Source organism: Moschus berezovskii, chromosome 16 (genome assembly GCF_049115385.1).
Source record: "Moschus berezovskii isolate FMDL1 chromosome 16, NW_MosBer_1.0, whole genome shotgun sequence".
In the NCBI taxonomy this organism is placed as follows: domain Eukaryota; kingdom Metazoa; phylum Chordata; class Mammalia; order Artiodactyla; family Moschidae; genus Moschus; species Moschus berezovskii.
The window spans coordinates 44,816,829-44,831,875 of record NC_142475.1 but is presented as its reverse complement, the minus strand read 5'-3'; the positions used below and the strand labels follow the sequence as shown (position 1 = coordinate 44,831,875).

At 42.2% G+C, this 15,047-nt stretch overlaps 1 protein-coding gene across 12 annotated transcripts in view; it reads right to left on the bottom strand.

Moving 5' to 3' along the window:
• The window catches only part of STAU2 (staufen double-stranded RNA binding protein 2), a 322,176-nt gene extending 307,957 nt beyond the window's left edge, over positions 1–14,219 (bottom strand). For 4 of the 12 annotated variants that reach the window (XM_055431760.2, XM_055431764.2, XM_055431763.2 and 1 more), the window contains exons 1-2: positions 13,490–13,639; positions 6,752–6,817 (exon numbers count right to left, since the gene is read on the bottom strand). In XM_055431760.2, coding sequence (XP_055287735.2) covers positions 6,752–6,769 — 18 coding nt within the window. In that variant the 5' untranslated portion in view covers positions 6,770–6,817; positions 13,490–13,639. Of the gene's footprint in view, positions 1–4,172; positions 4,228–6,751; positions 6,818–13,259; positions 13,279–13,489; positions 13,640–14,139 lie in introns of those variants that run through there. The other 8 variants (XM_055431762.2, XM_055431767.2, XM_055431766.2 and 5 more) reach the window with 6 other exon arrangements.
• Between the last annotated feature and the right edge of the window lie 828 nt (positions 14,220–15,047).

The following is a 15,047-nucleotide window of genomic DNA, read 5'->3' as shown; positions in this document are numbered from 1 at the left end:
CTGCAGTCACTGTCCACAGTGATTTTGGAGCCCAGTAAGGCCTGGCGTGCTGTGATTCATGGGGTCGCAAAGAGTCAGACACGACTAAGCAACTGAACTGAAAGAGACGCAGTTCTACTCTTCTGTTCAGTCGCTCAGTCGTGTCCGACTCTTTGCGACCTCGTGGACTGTAGCCTACCAGGCTTCTCCGTCCAAGGGATTCTCCAGGCAAGAATACTGGAGTGGGTTACCATTTCCTTCTCCAGGGGATCTTCCCGACCCAGGGATCGAACCGGGTCTCCCGCATTGGAGGCAGATGCTTTAACCTCTGAGCCACCAGGGAAGCTGAACTGAACTGAAAATAAAGTCTATCACTGTTTCCATTTTTTCCCATCTGTTTGCCATGAAGTGATGGGACTGGATGCCATGATCCTAGTGTTTTGAATGCTGAGTATGAAGCCAGCTTTTTCTCCTGTTTCATCTTCTTCAAGAGGCTCTTTAGTGGGTTTTTGCTTTCTGCCATTAGGGTGATGTTAACTGCCTATCTGAGGTTATTGATTATATCTCCCGGCAATCTTGATTCCAGCTTGTGCTTCATCCAGCCTGGCATTTCACATGATGTACTCTGCATATAAGTTAAACGAGCAGGGTGACAATATACAGCCTTCATCTGTCTTTAATTATTTGCTTATTTACCCTATGATTTCTCCTTTGATATGTTGGCTAAATTTAAGAGTATGTTGTTTAATTTCCACATATTTGTGATTTTTTTTTGTATTCTTTCTGTCATTGATTTCTAGCCTTATTCTGCTGTGACCAGAGAAGATACCTCTGTATGGTTTCAATCTTTCCAAACATTCTGAGGTTTGTTTTGTGACCTAACATATGGCCTATTCCTGGAGAATGTTTTATGTGCACTTGGTAAGAATCTGTATTCTGATGTTGCTGAATGCTTTTTATATGTCCATTAGGTAATTAGTTTATAGTGCTGTTCAAGTCCTCTGTGTCCTTACTAATCTCTGTCTAGATGTTTTATCCCTTATTCAAGGTGAGGCAAGCATTTTAATTTTGGATGACAAACACGGTGAATTTTACATGTTAGGCTCTGGATTGTGTGGCTTTCCTCTACATAGCTTTGGACTTTGTGGTGGTGCACAGTTAAATTACTTGGGATCACTTGGAGTCTTCTGAAGACTTTCCAATACCCTATGTATTACAAGGTCTTTATAAACTAAACAGTGGAAACACAAACTATTCCCAGCCTCGTGTGAGCTTCAGAAATTCTTTTCTTACTGCTCTCCAGTAGTTCTTTCCCTGACTTTGATTAGGTCCTACCATGCATCTACAGATCAGAACTGAGCCAAAGACTCAAGAAGAACCCTCTGCAGCTCTCTAGAATGCATACATGCTTGAGTGCACTCTTAATTAAATATTTGCCACTTCCCCCCACAGTTCCCTTCTCTCTGGTACTCTGACCTACAATTCTAACCACCTTGGTCTTCCCAAACTCTTATCTTTGTTTCCTAATCCCAACAAAACTTGGTTCTGTTTTGATTCCTCCTCCTTCTACTGCAGCATGAGAACAACCTCTAGGCTCTGTTATAAACTACCACAATAGAAGGGCTTACTTCCAATTGTTTCTGTTCTCTCAGGGATCACAGTCTGTTGCCACCTGTCATCCAATGTCTAAAAACCATTGTTCACATATATTCACATATATATATACACACACATATATATGCTCTCAAGCTTTTTAAGCAAAAAGAGTATATTACTGCTGCATAATAAATTACCCTCAACTTACTGGCTTAAAAAATAAGCATTTTTTAAATCTACTTTCTAAGGTTCAGCAATCAAGGAGCAGCTTGGCTTAGTGGTTCTGGCTCAGAATCTCTCATGGTGCTGCAGTCAAGACGTTGGTGGGCCAGTAGTCTCTGGGGTGGAAGCTTCACAAGGGCCAGAAGACCTGCTTCCAAGAAGGCACAGTCACACAGTGTAAGCTAAAGGCCTCAGTTCCTTGTTAGCTGTTGGCAGGAGACCTCAAATTTCTCACCATGTGGGCCTCTCCAGTGAGCTATTCACAACACGGCAGCTAACTACTCTCAGAGTGAGCCAGGCAGGGTGACACAGAGGGAGGGGGCCACACTCTGCAGCATGCTGGATCTTAGTTTCTCAGCAGGAACTAAATTTGTGCCCCCTAAATGGAAGCACACTTCTGGGCTGCCAGGGAAGTCTTCCACAATGTCATTTATAACCCATCCTTGGAAACGATCCATCACTTCTACCATATTCTATTGGCCAGACCTGACAGAGGATTAACACAAGGGTGGCAGAGATCACTGGGGGCTATCTTGGAAGCTGGCTATCCAAAGGACAAATCCTGTTATGCCAGCATGGCAGAAAGCCAAAATCCTTCTTAAACATTTTAACCTCCCTGTGATTACCACTTTTTTTAATCCCCTAACTGTAAACTGCATACTATGAATTTAAAAAGGGATAGGCAGACTGTAGACCCTACTCCAAAGCCAGACTTTGAAGAAAAATAACTAACAGTAAGTACCAGCAGCTTTTAAGTGAAAAGGACAGTTCTGGGGCATATGGTAAGAAAGAGGAGAGCACTTGTAGCTGACCTGCCTTGAGAAACATTCAAGTGGTTCACTCCCCCAATTACCTACTCTAATGACCAACTTAAACATCTGCCCTCCTTTCTCAACAATCTCCAGAGCAACAATAGTAACAATACCAGTCATAGTAATTTTAACAGAAGTAACAAGAGTACTAGGAGCAACGCTAAGCATCTGGCCTTTGTTATCCCAATTATTCCTCACAACAGACCTGTGGGATACTATCATTATCCCTTAAACTTTAGACCTTTTGTTTCTTAATGACCAATCCCTGGCTTTACATTTTACAGTATACCTTGATACAACTTTATTCTTTCTATGTAATACCTGGCTCCCTCTTGTTCTATAGGATTCTCCACTTTTCTGGCATTGAAACTCTATTTTGTTCTCCCTATTCTCCTACTTCACTTGAATCAGGCCTTAAAGCATCCCCTAAGCTTCCATGTTCCCAACAGCAACTACCAAACCTCTTTAGAAGGAATCACCACTTTAGACTTCTATTAAATCCCTGCTGCTGGACTGTCCCAATGCTACAGCTGCCTAACACAGACTTCCCAACCCCTTGGGACACACTGCCCAGTCAAGTATGCCTCACCAACTAATCTGAAAACATTTGCCCTATTTCGGTCACTAATTTTCAAGTATCATTTCACAGCACATGTGGCTTCTCAATTTATATTTGCTGCAAATTAATGTTGAAATGGTTTCCTTTCCCTCAAAGTAAAAGTGTCAGTCACTCAGTCGTGTCCGACTCTTCCCAACCCCATGGACTATAGCTCACCAGCCTCCTCTGTCCATAGAATTCTCCAGGCAAAAACACTGGAGTGTGTTGCCATGTCCTTCTCTAGGGGATCTTCCCAACCCACAGATTGAACCTGGGTCTCCTGCATTGCAGGCAGATTCTTTACCAGCTGAGCTACCAGGAAGCCCTAAGGGCTACTAATTAATCATCAGGAAGAAAGATCCAAACTCTTAGTACAGTATGCTGGAAACACAGGTTACCATTAGTTATTTGTTGAATGAATGAAAGAAAATAAACTAATGACTAACTTAGAAAATTCTGAAGGGGATATAATCCAAAGAAATTTTACAAATAAAAAGATAAAGATGCCAGTGAAAACATATAAGCAATTCACAAAAGCCAAAACACAGACAAATATAAGCAAATCATAGAAATTCAAATTAAAATATCACTTTTTGTCAGACAGATTGACAGAGACAGAAAATCTGTCACAGAAATAGAGAAACAGGCATTCTGATAAACTTCTAATAAATATAATTTTGTATTTTTGGTATTTATGCATCAAATATCTTTAAAATCTGCATATTCCTTTGAATAGTATTTCCATTTCTAATATTTAACTGCAAGAAAATAATGGACAAAGGAACACAGAAGTATATAAAAAAATACTCATGGTGGCATTAACTATAATACCAAATCTGTCTAACAATAAGGATTTGATTAAATACATTTTAGTGTTTTCAAACTATGGATTAAATCACTTCAGAGTATTATGTATTACATAATCCCAGTTTTATTAAATAATACATATTCACATAAAAACATACCTGCATAGAAAAAAATTTAGAAGTATACACCCCAAAATGTTAGCAGTGATTATTTCTGTAAAAGAATAATGGAATTACTGGTGATTTTTTTTTCCTTTTTATATACCTATACCACCTAATTTTTCTCCATGAGTTGTACATGGATAAGAACACACACTTTTAAAAGGTTAAAGTAAAAATGAGAAGAATAATTTAAAGGCAAAAGTATCATTATGGCTGCAGAACATGGTACATTCTTATGTTTCTTAGTAATAATGTCAGCTAGAGACAATATCAAAGAGCATACCAAGTAACTCAGTATTCAATACTCTAGCTTTTAACTAGTTCTAGGAACACATATGGAATAATTTGCTAGTACTAATCAGGAATTTTAAGAAACAAAACACCTCCCAAATAAAAATTTACCTACTAAATCCTAAAGATACTACTGAAAGTCACAAAGTGAAAAATCTCAACTGCTGCAAAATGCCAGCTTCAATTGCCTTTTCATGCATTTTCACATTTATCTTGAGAACTCTCTCCCTAATGCGAAAGCAGTCACCATAAAAATAACAAAACATAAAAATCACTTGTAAGTTTAAAAATTCAATGTGACTTTAGGTTTGGCCAAAGAGGAAGTGTTCTCTAAAACTCCTACTATTCCAAATTAGGTTAGTTTTTTCTCTCAGACTTGAACAGTTTGGGAGGATAAAACTTAATCAATAACAAGAGAGGGTCCTGAAGTGAGCTGAGAAATACTTATTTGTTACAAGCAAAGCATGTCTATCTCCTGGCACTGTGGACAATTTCTAGCCAAAGTGCAGGGAACTGCTGAGGCCATGCAGAATGTTGCCTAGTCTTTATCTGCAAGACCTGGTTCAACATGACCAGCAGCACTGAGGGTTAGTAAATCCTCATTAGGACTGATCCATAAACCATAATTTTCAGTGATGTGGTCTGACATAAAACAAATGATAATTTCTATCTATCTGTGGTAGAATTACTGTACCCATATAATTAACAGCAGGTATCCATACAGTCACTTAGGGGGAACTTCACACCCACAGTGCAGTTTGCAAGTCTCATCCCATAAAGCGCCATCAATGCAGCCAGTGGGACTTGACAGCAACCCTGAAGGCACAGGAAGCACTAAACACAGTACATTCCCTTTAGCCTGTGTGAGTAACGTCTTTGAGGAAAGCAGTATTTGCTACCCAAGAAAACTGCCTAATTCAAGGAGAAAATCAAAGATCAACTTTGCATAAAGGAGAGATTTACATTAATGGCATCTGGGTGAAGCGGCATCATACAATACCAAAACTTACAACACAACTGTGGTTACTGCTGACAAGGATGGAGATCTCCCTGCTTTAGTGACAAACCTAGCGCCATTCACCCACTCATCCAGCAAATAAGTAAATATGGCAGACAATAAGAACTATTCTAGGACCTGGGGATTCAGCAGTAAACCAAGTAACAAGGAAGACATGTTAATTATTAATTAACATTACCTATTTGAATAGAATTTAAAATGTCAGAGTGTCATTAAATAAAAGGGCAGGGTGTTAGGAGAGCACATCCCAGGCCTGTGAGTCAACTGAACCAAGCACAGGGCAAGAGGTGGGTGGCGGGAGAGTGAGAAGAGGTCCAGGGAGAGGTAGAGCAGGAACAACCATGCTTAATCTAGGACCTGAAAGAGTCTAGTTTCACTGAAGCATTTAGACTGTTTCCTAGGCACACATTAAGTCCAGGATGGAGAAAGATATCCAAGCTAAGAGATCAAGTTGGTAACTACTCCCTAAGTCTGAAGCTCAGAAAAGAGTTCTCGATGAGATATAAACTTAGAAGTCATTGACTCAGAAATGGTACGTGAGGCAGAGGAACTGGAGATTTCCTAGGCAAGGTGAACTTCATAGAGCGGGGATTAGAGGGTAGGTCATGTATTATTACTCCCTCAAATCACAAAAAAATGTAATTTCTTCTTGTAGTCAGATTAATTACTCCTCTCCTGATTTGCAAATGTGAAATAAAGTACTTTTCTAAAATTACAGTTATGATACAATACCCTTTTTTGTTCAGAAAGGGTAAGATTCTTAGGCAAAGGGTATAAAGTTCTTGGAGAAATGCCAAGACCTAAAAAAACTATTTTTTACAGTGAGTCTAAGGCATTATATGCTATAGTTTATTTAGCAGAGCACTTCCTTTTAGCCTTCTCCAGCACCCCAGAAAAACGAATCATTTTTTAAAGCACTGATACAACTACTTCACAAGATCTGTCACTAGAAGTGCTTTCAGTCTGCAGAACTGCCACCTTTTGAAGCTCGATCATGACTCCTGAATACACCAAGTCCCGGAGGGATATGATATCAGAAAGAACAGACGAACCTTCTGCTGTTAACACTCAAAATTTACCAGCGTTCAGGACTATTGCTCTAATTCTTACATAACCTGCCCTGCAGTCTTCCTATGACAAATATATAGTATATAATTGCTCTATAAAGTGGTGGTCAGGTTGTGGTTATAGAAAAGCTGAGTTAAAATGCTCTGTGATTTATGGCCCAAGCACCATATAAGAGTGACATGCCTTAACACAAACTCACCTGATTTATCTGAAGCATGTTAAAACAATATTGACCAATGTGCTGTATCCCTCACGGCTCCAAAAACTAGAAAACGAAAATGAAGAAATAAAAGTTCAACTTAGTTGGTGATCACAATGATTAGCACTTTAAACACATGTTCGTGACCAAAATCAAATATATAATGGAGCAGATCTAGATCAGCATAGAACTTTCTACGATGATAGACATATTCTAGATCTTCACTGTCCAAACTGGTAGCCACATGTGGCTACTGAACACTTGAAATGTGGCCAAAACAAATGAGAAAGCAAATTTTAAACTTCCTTTAATGTTATTTAAACTTAACGACACGTGGTGAGTAGCTACCATACTGGATGGAGCAGATCTAGGCTGAACAAAGTCTCCTCTGGTTCTAGAGTTCTACAATTTCAGCAAAAGTGAAGCTGTTAAAACAACCTAAAAGTTTCAGATTAATACTTAATATACACTTCCCTTGCTCCAATAAGGTTTTAAATAGCTTTGTTCCCATCCTCTATAAGATAAATTAAGCGTGAAGATGTAACATACATACTCTCTTAGGTGGAATGGAGAAGAGCACACAGTAAAGCTGCCTAGTTTTGTTTCTTTTCTGTTTCTGGCTTTAATATCATTACAAAAAACTGCATGCATATTAAAATTTTATATAACATTTTCAAAAAGAAAATCGCCATTGTGACACATTCTATTCTTACATTTGGATTTGTTTCCTTATGGGTCTGACCTCCTTGCGATGGCTATATTATTTTCATGTGGCAAATCTCGTCTACACTTAACTTAAAAATAGATATCAGGGACTTCCCTGGCAGACCAGGGGTTAAGCCTCCATGCTTCCACTGCAGGGGGCACGGTTCCATAGTTTCACTACCAGGGATCAAACAAGATCCTACAACTCCCACGACCCAAAAGAAAGATAGCAAAGAAGGGCAGGAAAACCCAAACTTATAAATAAATGGATCTTGTAATGAGAAGTTAGACAAAAAGTTATCTACAGTCCCCCCCAAAAATTATCACAACTTTTATATACAGCAAAAATTAAGTTCAATCACTTGTATAGAAACTTTTATACTAAAAAATTTTAATACTGAACTTTCCCTCTAAAGCAAAGGTTCTTGAGATACGTATATACAGGCCCCATAAGAATATGCATGTGTGTTTATATGTATATACATTTTTGACTACCATTTTTTCAAGAAGACACACTAGAGTCAATTCAAAATGACTTTGAAAGTATTCAATTATTTCTTATAATAGTGACCTCAGCATCTATGCCAGTTTTTATATTTTTCAAGAGAACTGCATGTTGTAGAAATAGCACAAGGCCGGAGTACCAATGAATCTGCATTTTAGTCCAAGCTCTTCAGGAGATCGCCTTTTGAGCCTTGGTAAGTTACTTTGTGTATCTTAAGAGTTCTTCCTTTTGCTTCTATTTTCTTCTTTTTTAATTTTTAAAAAGTAAATGCAAGTCCTCTGGTAGGCAGCCTCTAATGAATAGAGGAAAGCAGCAATAACAAGCTACCATTTCCAAGACTGAGTTATAAAAAGACCATCATTACCCTCCTGCATGTCACCTGCTCTCGTTCTCTCACCTGTTTGCTCTGTGGGAAGCCGGCTGCCGCGTTGTAAGCTGTCCTGTAAACAGACCTACGTGGCAAAAAACTGAGGGACACCTTGGGCCAACAGCCCAAAAGAAACTGAGGCTTTTGGTCCAAGACACCGAAAGGAACTGAATCCTGCCAAGAGTCTCATGAATGACTCAGGAGCAGATCTTCCCCTAGTCAAGCTTTCAGATGAGATCACAGCCCCAGAAATAGCTTACCTGCAACCTCCTAGGAGACCTTGAGACAAAGGCACCCAGATAAGCACAGATTTCTAACCCACAGAAACTGGGATGATAAATATTTGCTGCTTTAAATTCTTAATTTCTGGTGTAATTTGTTATGTGGCAATAAGTAAGACAATCCCGGTCAACTCTAAAGTTCTATAATTCTATGATGCTTTAGGTATTAACTAATATATTTAGGCAAACCCAAAAAAATCAATTCCCTGTTCAACATTAATAAATAATTAATGCTAGAATCTGAAAGTGGTAAATTATCAAACTGAAACATTTACATTTTATTCAAGAGAAAATCATTAAAAAGTACAGCATTAGTGAAATGGTGTCAAAATACACCACCAATATGTAAAACTACAAATCAAGCCAATTTTCTTTTTTTAATTGAAAAAAGTTCAATTGGACATTAAAATATGAATTAACTACTAAAAGCATCTCAGTAATCTAATATCCCTTACTTCTTGGAATTTGACATTATTTAATAAGAATTTCCCAAAGTTAAAAAACTCTCACTTTGTTTTTATTTCATGTATGCCTCTAAAAGTTAATTTAAAAATGCTTATCTATAGACCTGTATGTGTTTCTTCAATATTAGAGTTTGGCAACATTGGTGGCTGATCCTGAGAAAAAGGCACAATAAAATACAGCGGAAGTTCTAATCTTCCGATACACAAAAGGCAGTTTTATGAAGAAGCAAAAACAAAAGCACCTATTCACTCAAAACTGACCATACAATTTTAAAAATTCTGTAAGCCTTTCCTTCACAATTATAAAGATCTGTATAAATTAAAACATGAAACGAATCTGTCTGTCACAGCACTCTGGGAAGTCACAGGATAAAAACTCTGAACTTACTTTTTTTCCACAAACAAGTTACATTAGATTTATACCAATATAAAGATTTCAGCTATTCCATGGACAATCTGAATGCCCACCAGAGCACATCTCTTTAAACTTCATTTCTTCTTTAAAGACATGCCACATCTACTGTCCTGTATTTAAAAGAATCTGATAAAAATATCAAGTCATGTCAATAAAATGCAGAGCATTTTGTACTGCCTACAGCGTCATAAAATCTACCTTCCCTTTGTCTGTTAAAAAGTTTCCAGCTACCATTCATTCCAATTACAACTATGTACTTTTAGAGAAACCTATTCACATGTCCCAAAAGTGCCCTACGGTGATACCCTGTCAGGCACATTAGGACATGTAGTTCCAGATTCCAAGCTACTAAACAAAAACAGGAAGGATGGTTTCTGGAGACAAGGCACCACTAACTGGAGAGGACCTGCCACTCCTGAAGAATTAAAGGTCCAACATGAATCTGAAATGTACTGCTGTTATCACTCGCTGTGTGTATTATGAATTACATTCTGCTCATCTGATTAACTGAAAGCTGTGCAAAATTAAAGCTATAAAATCCTCAACAATTAAATCCTGCTTTATAAAATGGCATTACTAAATTACTATATCTATACAACATCTTATATTGACACCTATCCCACAACCGACAGGCAACCCTCACTTCAGTGTCTTATCTGACAATATGAAAAGCAAAATATTTACTAGTCCCATTCTTAGAATCCAAACCACTATAAAACTGAATACCAACTCAAAGCTTCCTACTCTAAAAATTTCGCGGGCTTCTTAAACAGTGTTTTAAAAAAGTTTTTCATTTTCATTTCTTTTCAAAAGTACCTCAAATAACTATTTTTCTGTAAGAAAAACAGAACAATTCGGTACATATTTTAACAGTGCCCAAGAGACTACGAAGGCTTCCCAGGTGGCTCAGTGGTAAAGAATCCGCCTGCCAATGCAGGAGACCTGGGTTTGATCCCTGGGTTGGAAAAATTCCCTGGAGAAGGGCATGGCAACCCACGTCAATTATTTTTGCCTGGAGAATCCCACGGACAGAGAAGCCTAGCAGGCTACAGTCCATGGGGTTGCAAGAGTCAGACACAACTTAGCAACTCAACAACAACAAAGAATTTATAATATATTCTAGAGAAGTCTCACTCCATGAACCATTCCAGTGGAAAACACCCACATACATACTACCAGCCAAATAAAAAAGGAAACAGTTATCAGACACCAATTTTAAATATCAGGTGCCATATTTTGCCATATTTATACTACCTCATTTAATCCTCATCACCTTGGGATGTAGGTGATAATCCCCATTTTTCTAGAAGTTGGGTCACTCCTCCATGGTCACAACACTAGGATTAAAACTCAGTTTTGTCTGGTCCAAAGTCCCCCTCCCTCCATTATATGTGAAATTATAAATAAAGACTCAACTCCTTAAAAATATTCCTGTAACAAAGGGCCTGATCTCTAAAACAATAACGGCAAGGATCCTATATAGAACTTCATCAAAATCGATGACACAAAAATATAAATTATAATTATTATGAATTCTATATACACACCTAATATTTTGAGTATCTAGAAAAGGCATGAATATATCTAGATATGATTTGATTATAGCATGCATGTCTCCACTATTCAGTTTAATAACAAAATTCAATTTTGCAATATCTAGACTTTGTTATGATCTGTACACATAAATGATCCGATATCCAGTGCTCAAAGTGTACAAAAGAAGACAGAGGAACAGATGTAAAGAGGAGGTTAACCACAGAGGAAAAAACCCAACACACTGGCCCATTATAACTTTCAGAACCTGATTCTAATACAGAAAAACCACTCAACCTCACTTTCTATGCTGTTTGTATGCTAATAACTGATAATCAGCTTAGGTCTTTTTGGTTGTCATATTCCTTGACAACCAGATCAAGCCTCTCCTTCCTAGAATTTCATTCCAGGCATAGCAAGTAAGCTAAAATGTGAAATTTACATGGTCTTCCATGCTGAATTATTTCGGAGTAAAGAAATATGATGTATGTAACTTATCCTCAAATGGTCTAGGAAAAAAACATTGTGTGTGTGACAGAAAGAAAATGATAAATTGTAACATGGTAACAGGTGACTCTGAGTTAAGGTTACAAGAATACTCTTTGCATTATTCTTATCCTTGGTACTTTTCTGTAAATTTGATATTATTTCCAAATAAAAAAATGTAACTTAAAAATTACATGGCAGTCTATCTGAAGTTAACAGTGCAAACCTGGATTATACAGCAACATTTTCACAAATACAAAACACAGATTTTTAAAGAAAATATCAGTGATGGGTGAAGAAATCTGAACCACGTCCTACCAACTAATGACCACTTAGAAATAAATTTCAAACTACACTGCCATGGAATGGAATGTGGCAACCGGTGCCTTGAGCTGAAAACATAGCAGGACAAAACCGTAGACATCACATAGTTTAAGTTTCACAAATTTAATATAGGCCTGCTGCAAAATGCAGCAAATTTACAATTCGAGTAGTATGTGTTATCTCTGGTTTGCAATAAAATACAAACTAAAAAATGAAAAACCTGCCAAATTACAAAACAATCGAGATGCAGAGTATCTGGATCTTGATGGTTTTATTAAACAAGATTTTTTTTTTTCCTACTGCAGCTCAGTACACCGTGGTATGTGTGAATCATCTTGAGAAGCAAGGACAGAGAAGAAATAGCCTCCAGGAGCAATGTTGCAATCTTTTCTCCTACAAGGTTACTATTATCCCGCGTGCCCATCACAGTTTTGATTTCAAATATTCATCAAGGTTTCTTAAAATATAAGGATGCATCAGAAAAAGTGATTAGAGCTCAAAGTTCCCCCAAATCGTGAAATCAAACATTAAAATTGAAGGTTTTCAGCTAACAGTTAAACACCTTTAAAAGATCATCTCTTCTGCAGGAATCACCCAACTTAAAAGCCTTTAGTATCTTCCGCTAATTGAATGGTCCTTCTCTACCCAAGGAGATTTAAACCTTTTGGGGAAGGGAGTTGGGGGTGGGGGGCGGGAAACGCGTCACGCCAAGTAAAGATCCTTTCCAAAGAAAATTCTCCGCAAGTGCAAAATTCTGCACATATTTCCAGGGATTTTCAGATCCCAAGGCCATTATCCCCGCCCCCTCTCCAGAAGGATCCCAGCTGAAGCGTTTCCCCGATCGCCTCTGTGGACCCAATCCACACAGTGCCCGGCTCTCCCCCGAGGACGGGAGGCTCCGTCCTCTCCGGGTGGATTCTGGAACCGATCTTTGTCTCTCCGCCCAACTCCCTTCACCTCGGCAAGGTCACTAGCTGCCAACCACCCCTGTGAGCCGAGCCCTCAACCGTAGTAGTTCGCAGGAGCCACGGCACAACTTGCGTGTCATAGGATACATTCTGCCCCGCTCGGCCCCACCTACCTTCCCCGTTTCGGAGCCTTACGTCTTCATCGCTCGCCCATTATACAGAAATAGCCACCGCCGGCGGCCCCCGGCGCGCCCCCGGCCCGCCCCGCCGCGCCTCCCGCGCCCCCGGCCCCTCCCCGGCAGACCCTCCGAGGACCGGCCCCCCGTCTCCCCTCGCCGCGCAGGGACCCTCCCTCGCCGCAGTGTCGCCTCCTCCGTTCCCACCCCCGGCCCCCTCAGACCCCCGCACCCACGGGCCCCCTCCATCCCCTCGAGCCGGCCTCCGCGCCTCCCTCCCGGCCCCTCCCCCCGGGACACCTGTGTCGTCCCACCCCCTCCGCACGCGCCCCCCATTCACTCACCCCTCCCCGGTGCCTGCCCCCGCCTCCCCTCCCCCATCCCCTCCCCCTCCCCCACCCCGACAGCGCCCGAGGAGGGAGGGAGGCGCGGGGGAGGGGAGGCCGCCAAGGGGCCGCTCTCCGCGGGGTTCGCCGCGCGCCGCGGCGCCGCAGCGCTCCCCAGCGCCCTCTGTCTCCTCCGCCGGCGGGGCGGAAGTCGGGGCCTCCCGGACGCCCCCAGCGAGGGTATTTACCTTCTCGCCGGGGACACTTTGCAGACGACTCCAACATTGGCAAACACCACAGAGAACTGACCCCGCTCGGCCGCCGCCGCCGCCGGCTTCCAGCCCTCGGGTTCCCCGCCCCCCGCCTCCGCCCGCCTTTCGGGCGCTCCCGCCGCGCCCTCCCGGGCCCGCGCCGCGCGCCCCCGCCGACGCAGCCGCTCCCGCGCCCCAGCCCGCCCGGCACGCGCGCGCGCGCGCGCCCCCGAACCCCCGCGGACCTGCGCCGCGCGCGCGGCACCGACCCTCCCTCCCTTCCTCCCCTCCCAGGCCCGCGGCCGAGCGCGGCCATTGTTCGCGGCGCCGCTCCCGCCCCCTGGCGGCCGGCAGTGCGCCGCAGTGGCGGCCGCCGCGGGCGCTGCGGTGCTGGCGCCGGCAGGCCGGGCCCCCGGGCGAGGGCCCCGTCCCCCGGGACCTTGGGAAAGGGGGGCGAGCGAGCGCCCGGGGATCGCGCCCCGTCCGCGGTCTCCGGGCCCCTGCGGCCCAGCTCCCCGCCCCCTCGGCTGCAAAGGGTGGGCCTGGGGCAGCCTCTTCCACACCTGCAACTCGGCCACTGCCTCCCCCGCCCAATGGACCCTCTGCTCTTTCCCGGCGGTGTCTGCACCCCGACTCCCCGCCCGTACCTTCCCCAAGCTTTCTCGCTGCCCGCCTTGGCTCTGCTGGGGACGCGCTACCATCCCGCGCCTGCTCCGGCCGCCGCTGTGCGATGCACGGTTTAGCGGATCCTGCACCTTTCCAGACTGGGAGGAGGAGGGGGCGGAGGAAGGGGAGGGGGTTAGCACAACTGTCTCGCCCAGAAAACACTAGTGATCAGTAATCACCTGCTCTCCAAGAGCCGCAGCGTGGCCAGACAGCCTCCTCGACCGGAAAAATCACGAAAAGAGAAATCTTTCGAACCAAAAAGGAGGAGGATCATCTTAGAATAGTGCCCTAGATTCTAGATTGTTGAGGCAAGAACGCCAGAAAACTCGAATTACTTCTTGATTCGTCCTGGTTTTGATGTGGGTTACTGGTGTCTGGATAACTTCAACCCAGTTAAGCCCAGTGAAATCCAACACTCCATTTAGTAAATGGCACCATAAATAATCTGGTAATAAAGTACGTCTAGAAATAGAATTATTACTGTTTCACAAACTTATCCATTTGCATTATTATTCCCAGGGTTCCTTTCCCAGTATCAATTCTCTGCCTGAGACATGTCTACCAGACCTGTGATTTCTTTCAGTCATCACGTAAAATCAATAGTTCTCTGAACAGCTAAGAAGACAGTATGCATAGGGGTTACAAGAAAGGTCATTCTAACTAGATAACCAGGCCAGGTTATCCACTTACCAAGTAGAAGACCATGGGGATGTTATTTACCTGATGCATTTTAATCTTTTGTTGCCCAAGAGACAACACATGTATTTTTTTTTTAAAGATTTATTTATTTTGGCTGTGCTGGGTCTTCCTTGCTGCATGTGCTTTTCTCCAGTTGCGGTGAGCAGGGGCTACTCTCCAGTTGCTGTGTGCAGGCTTCTAACTGTGGTGG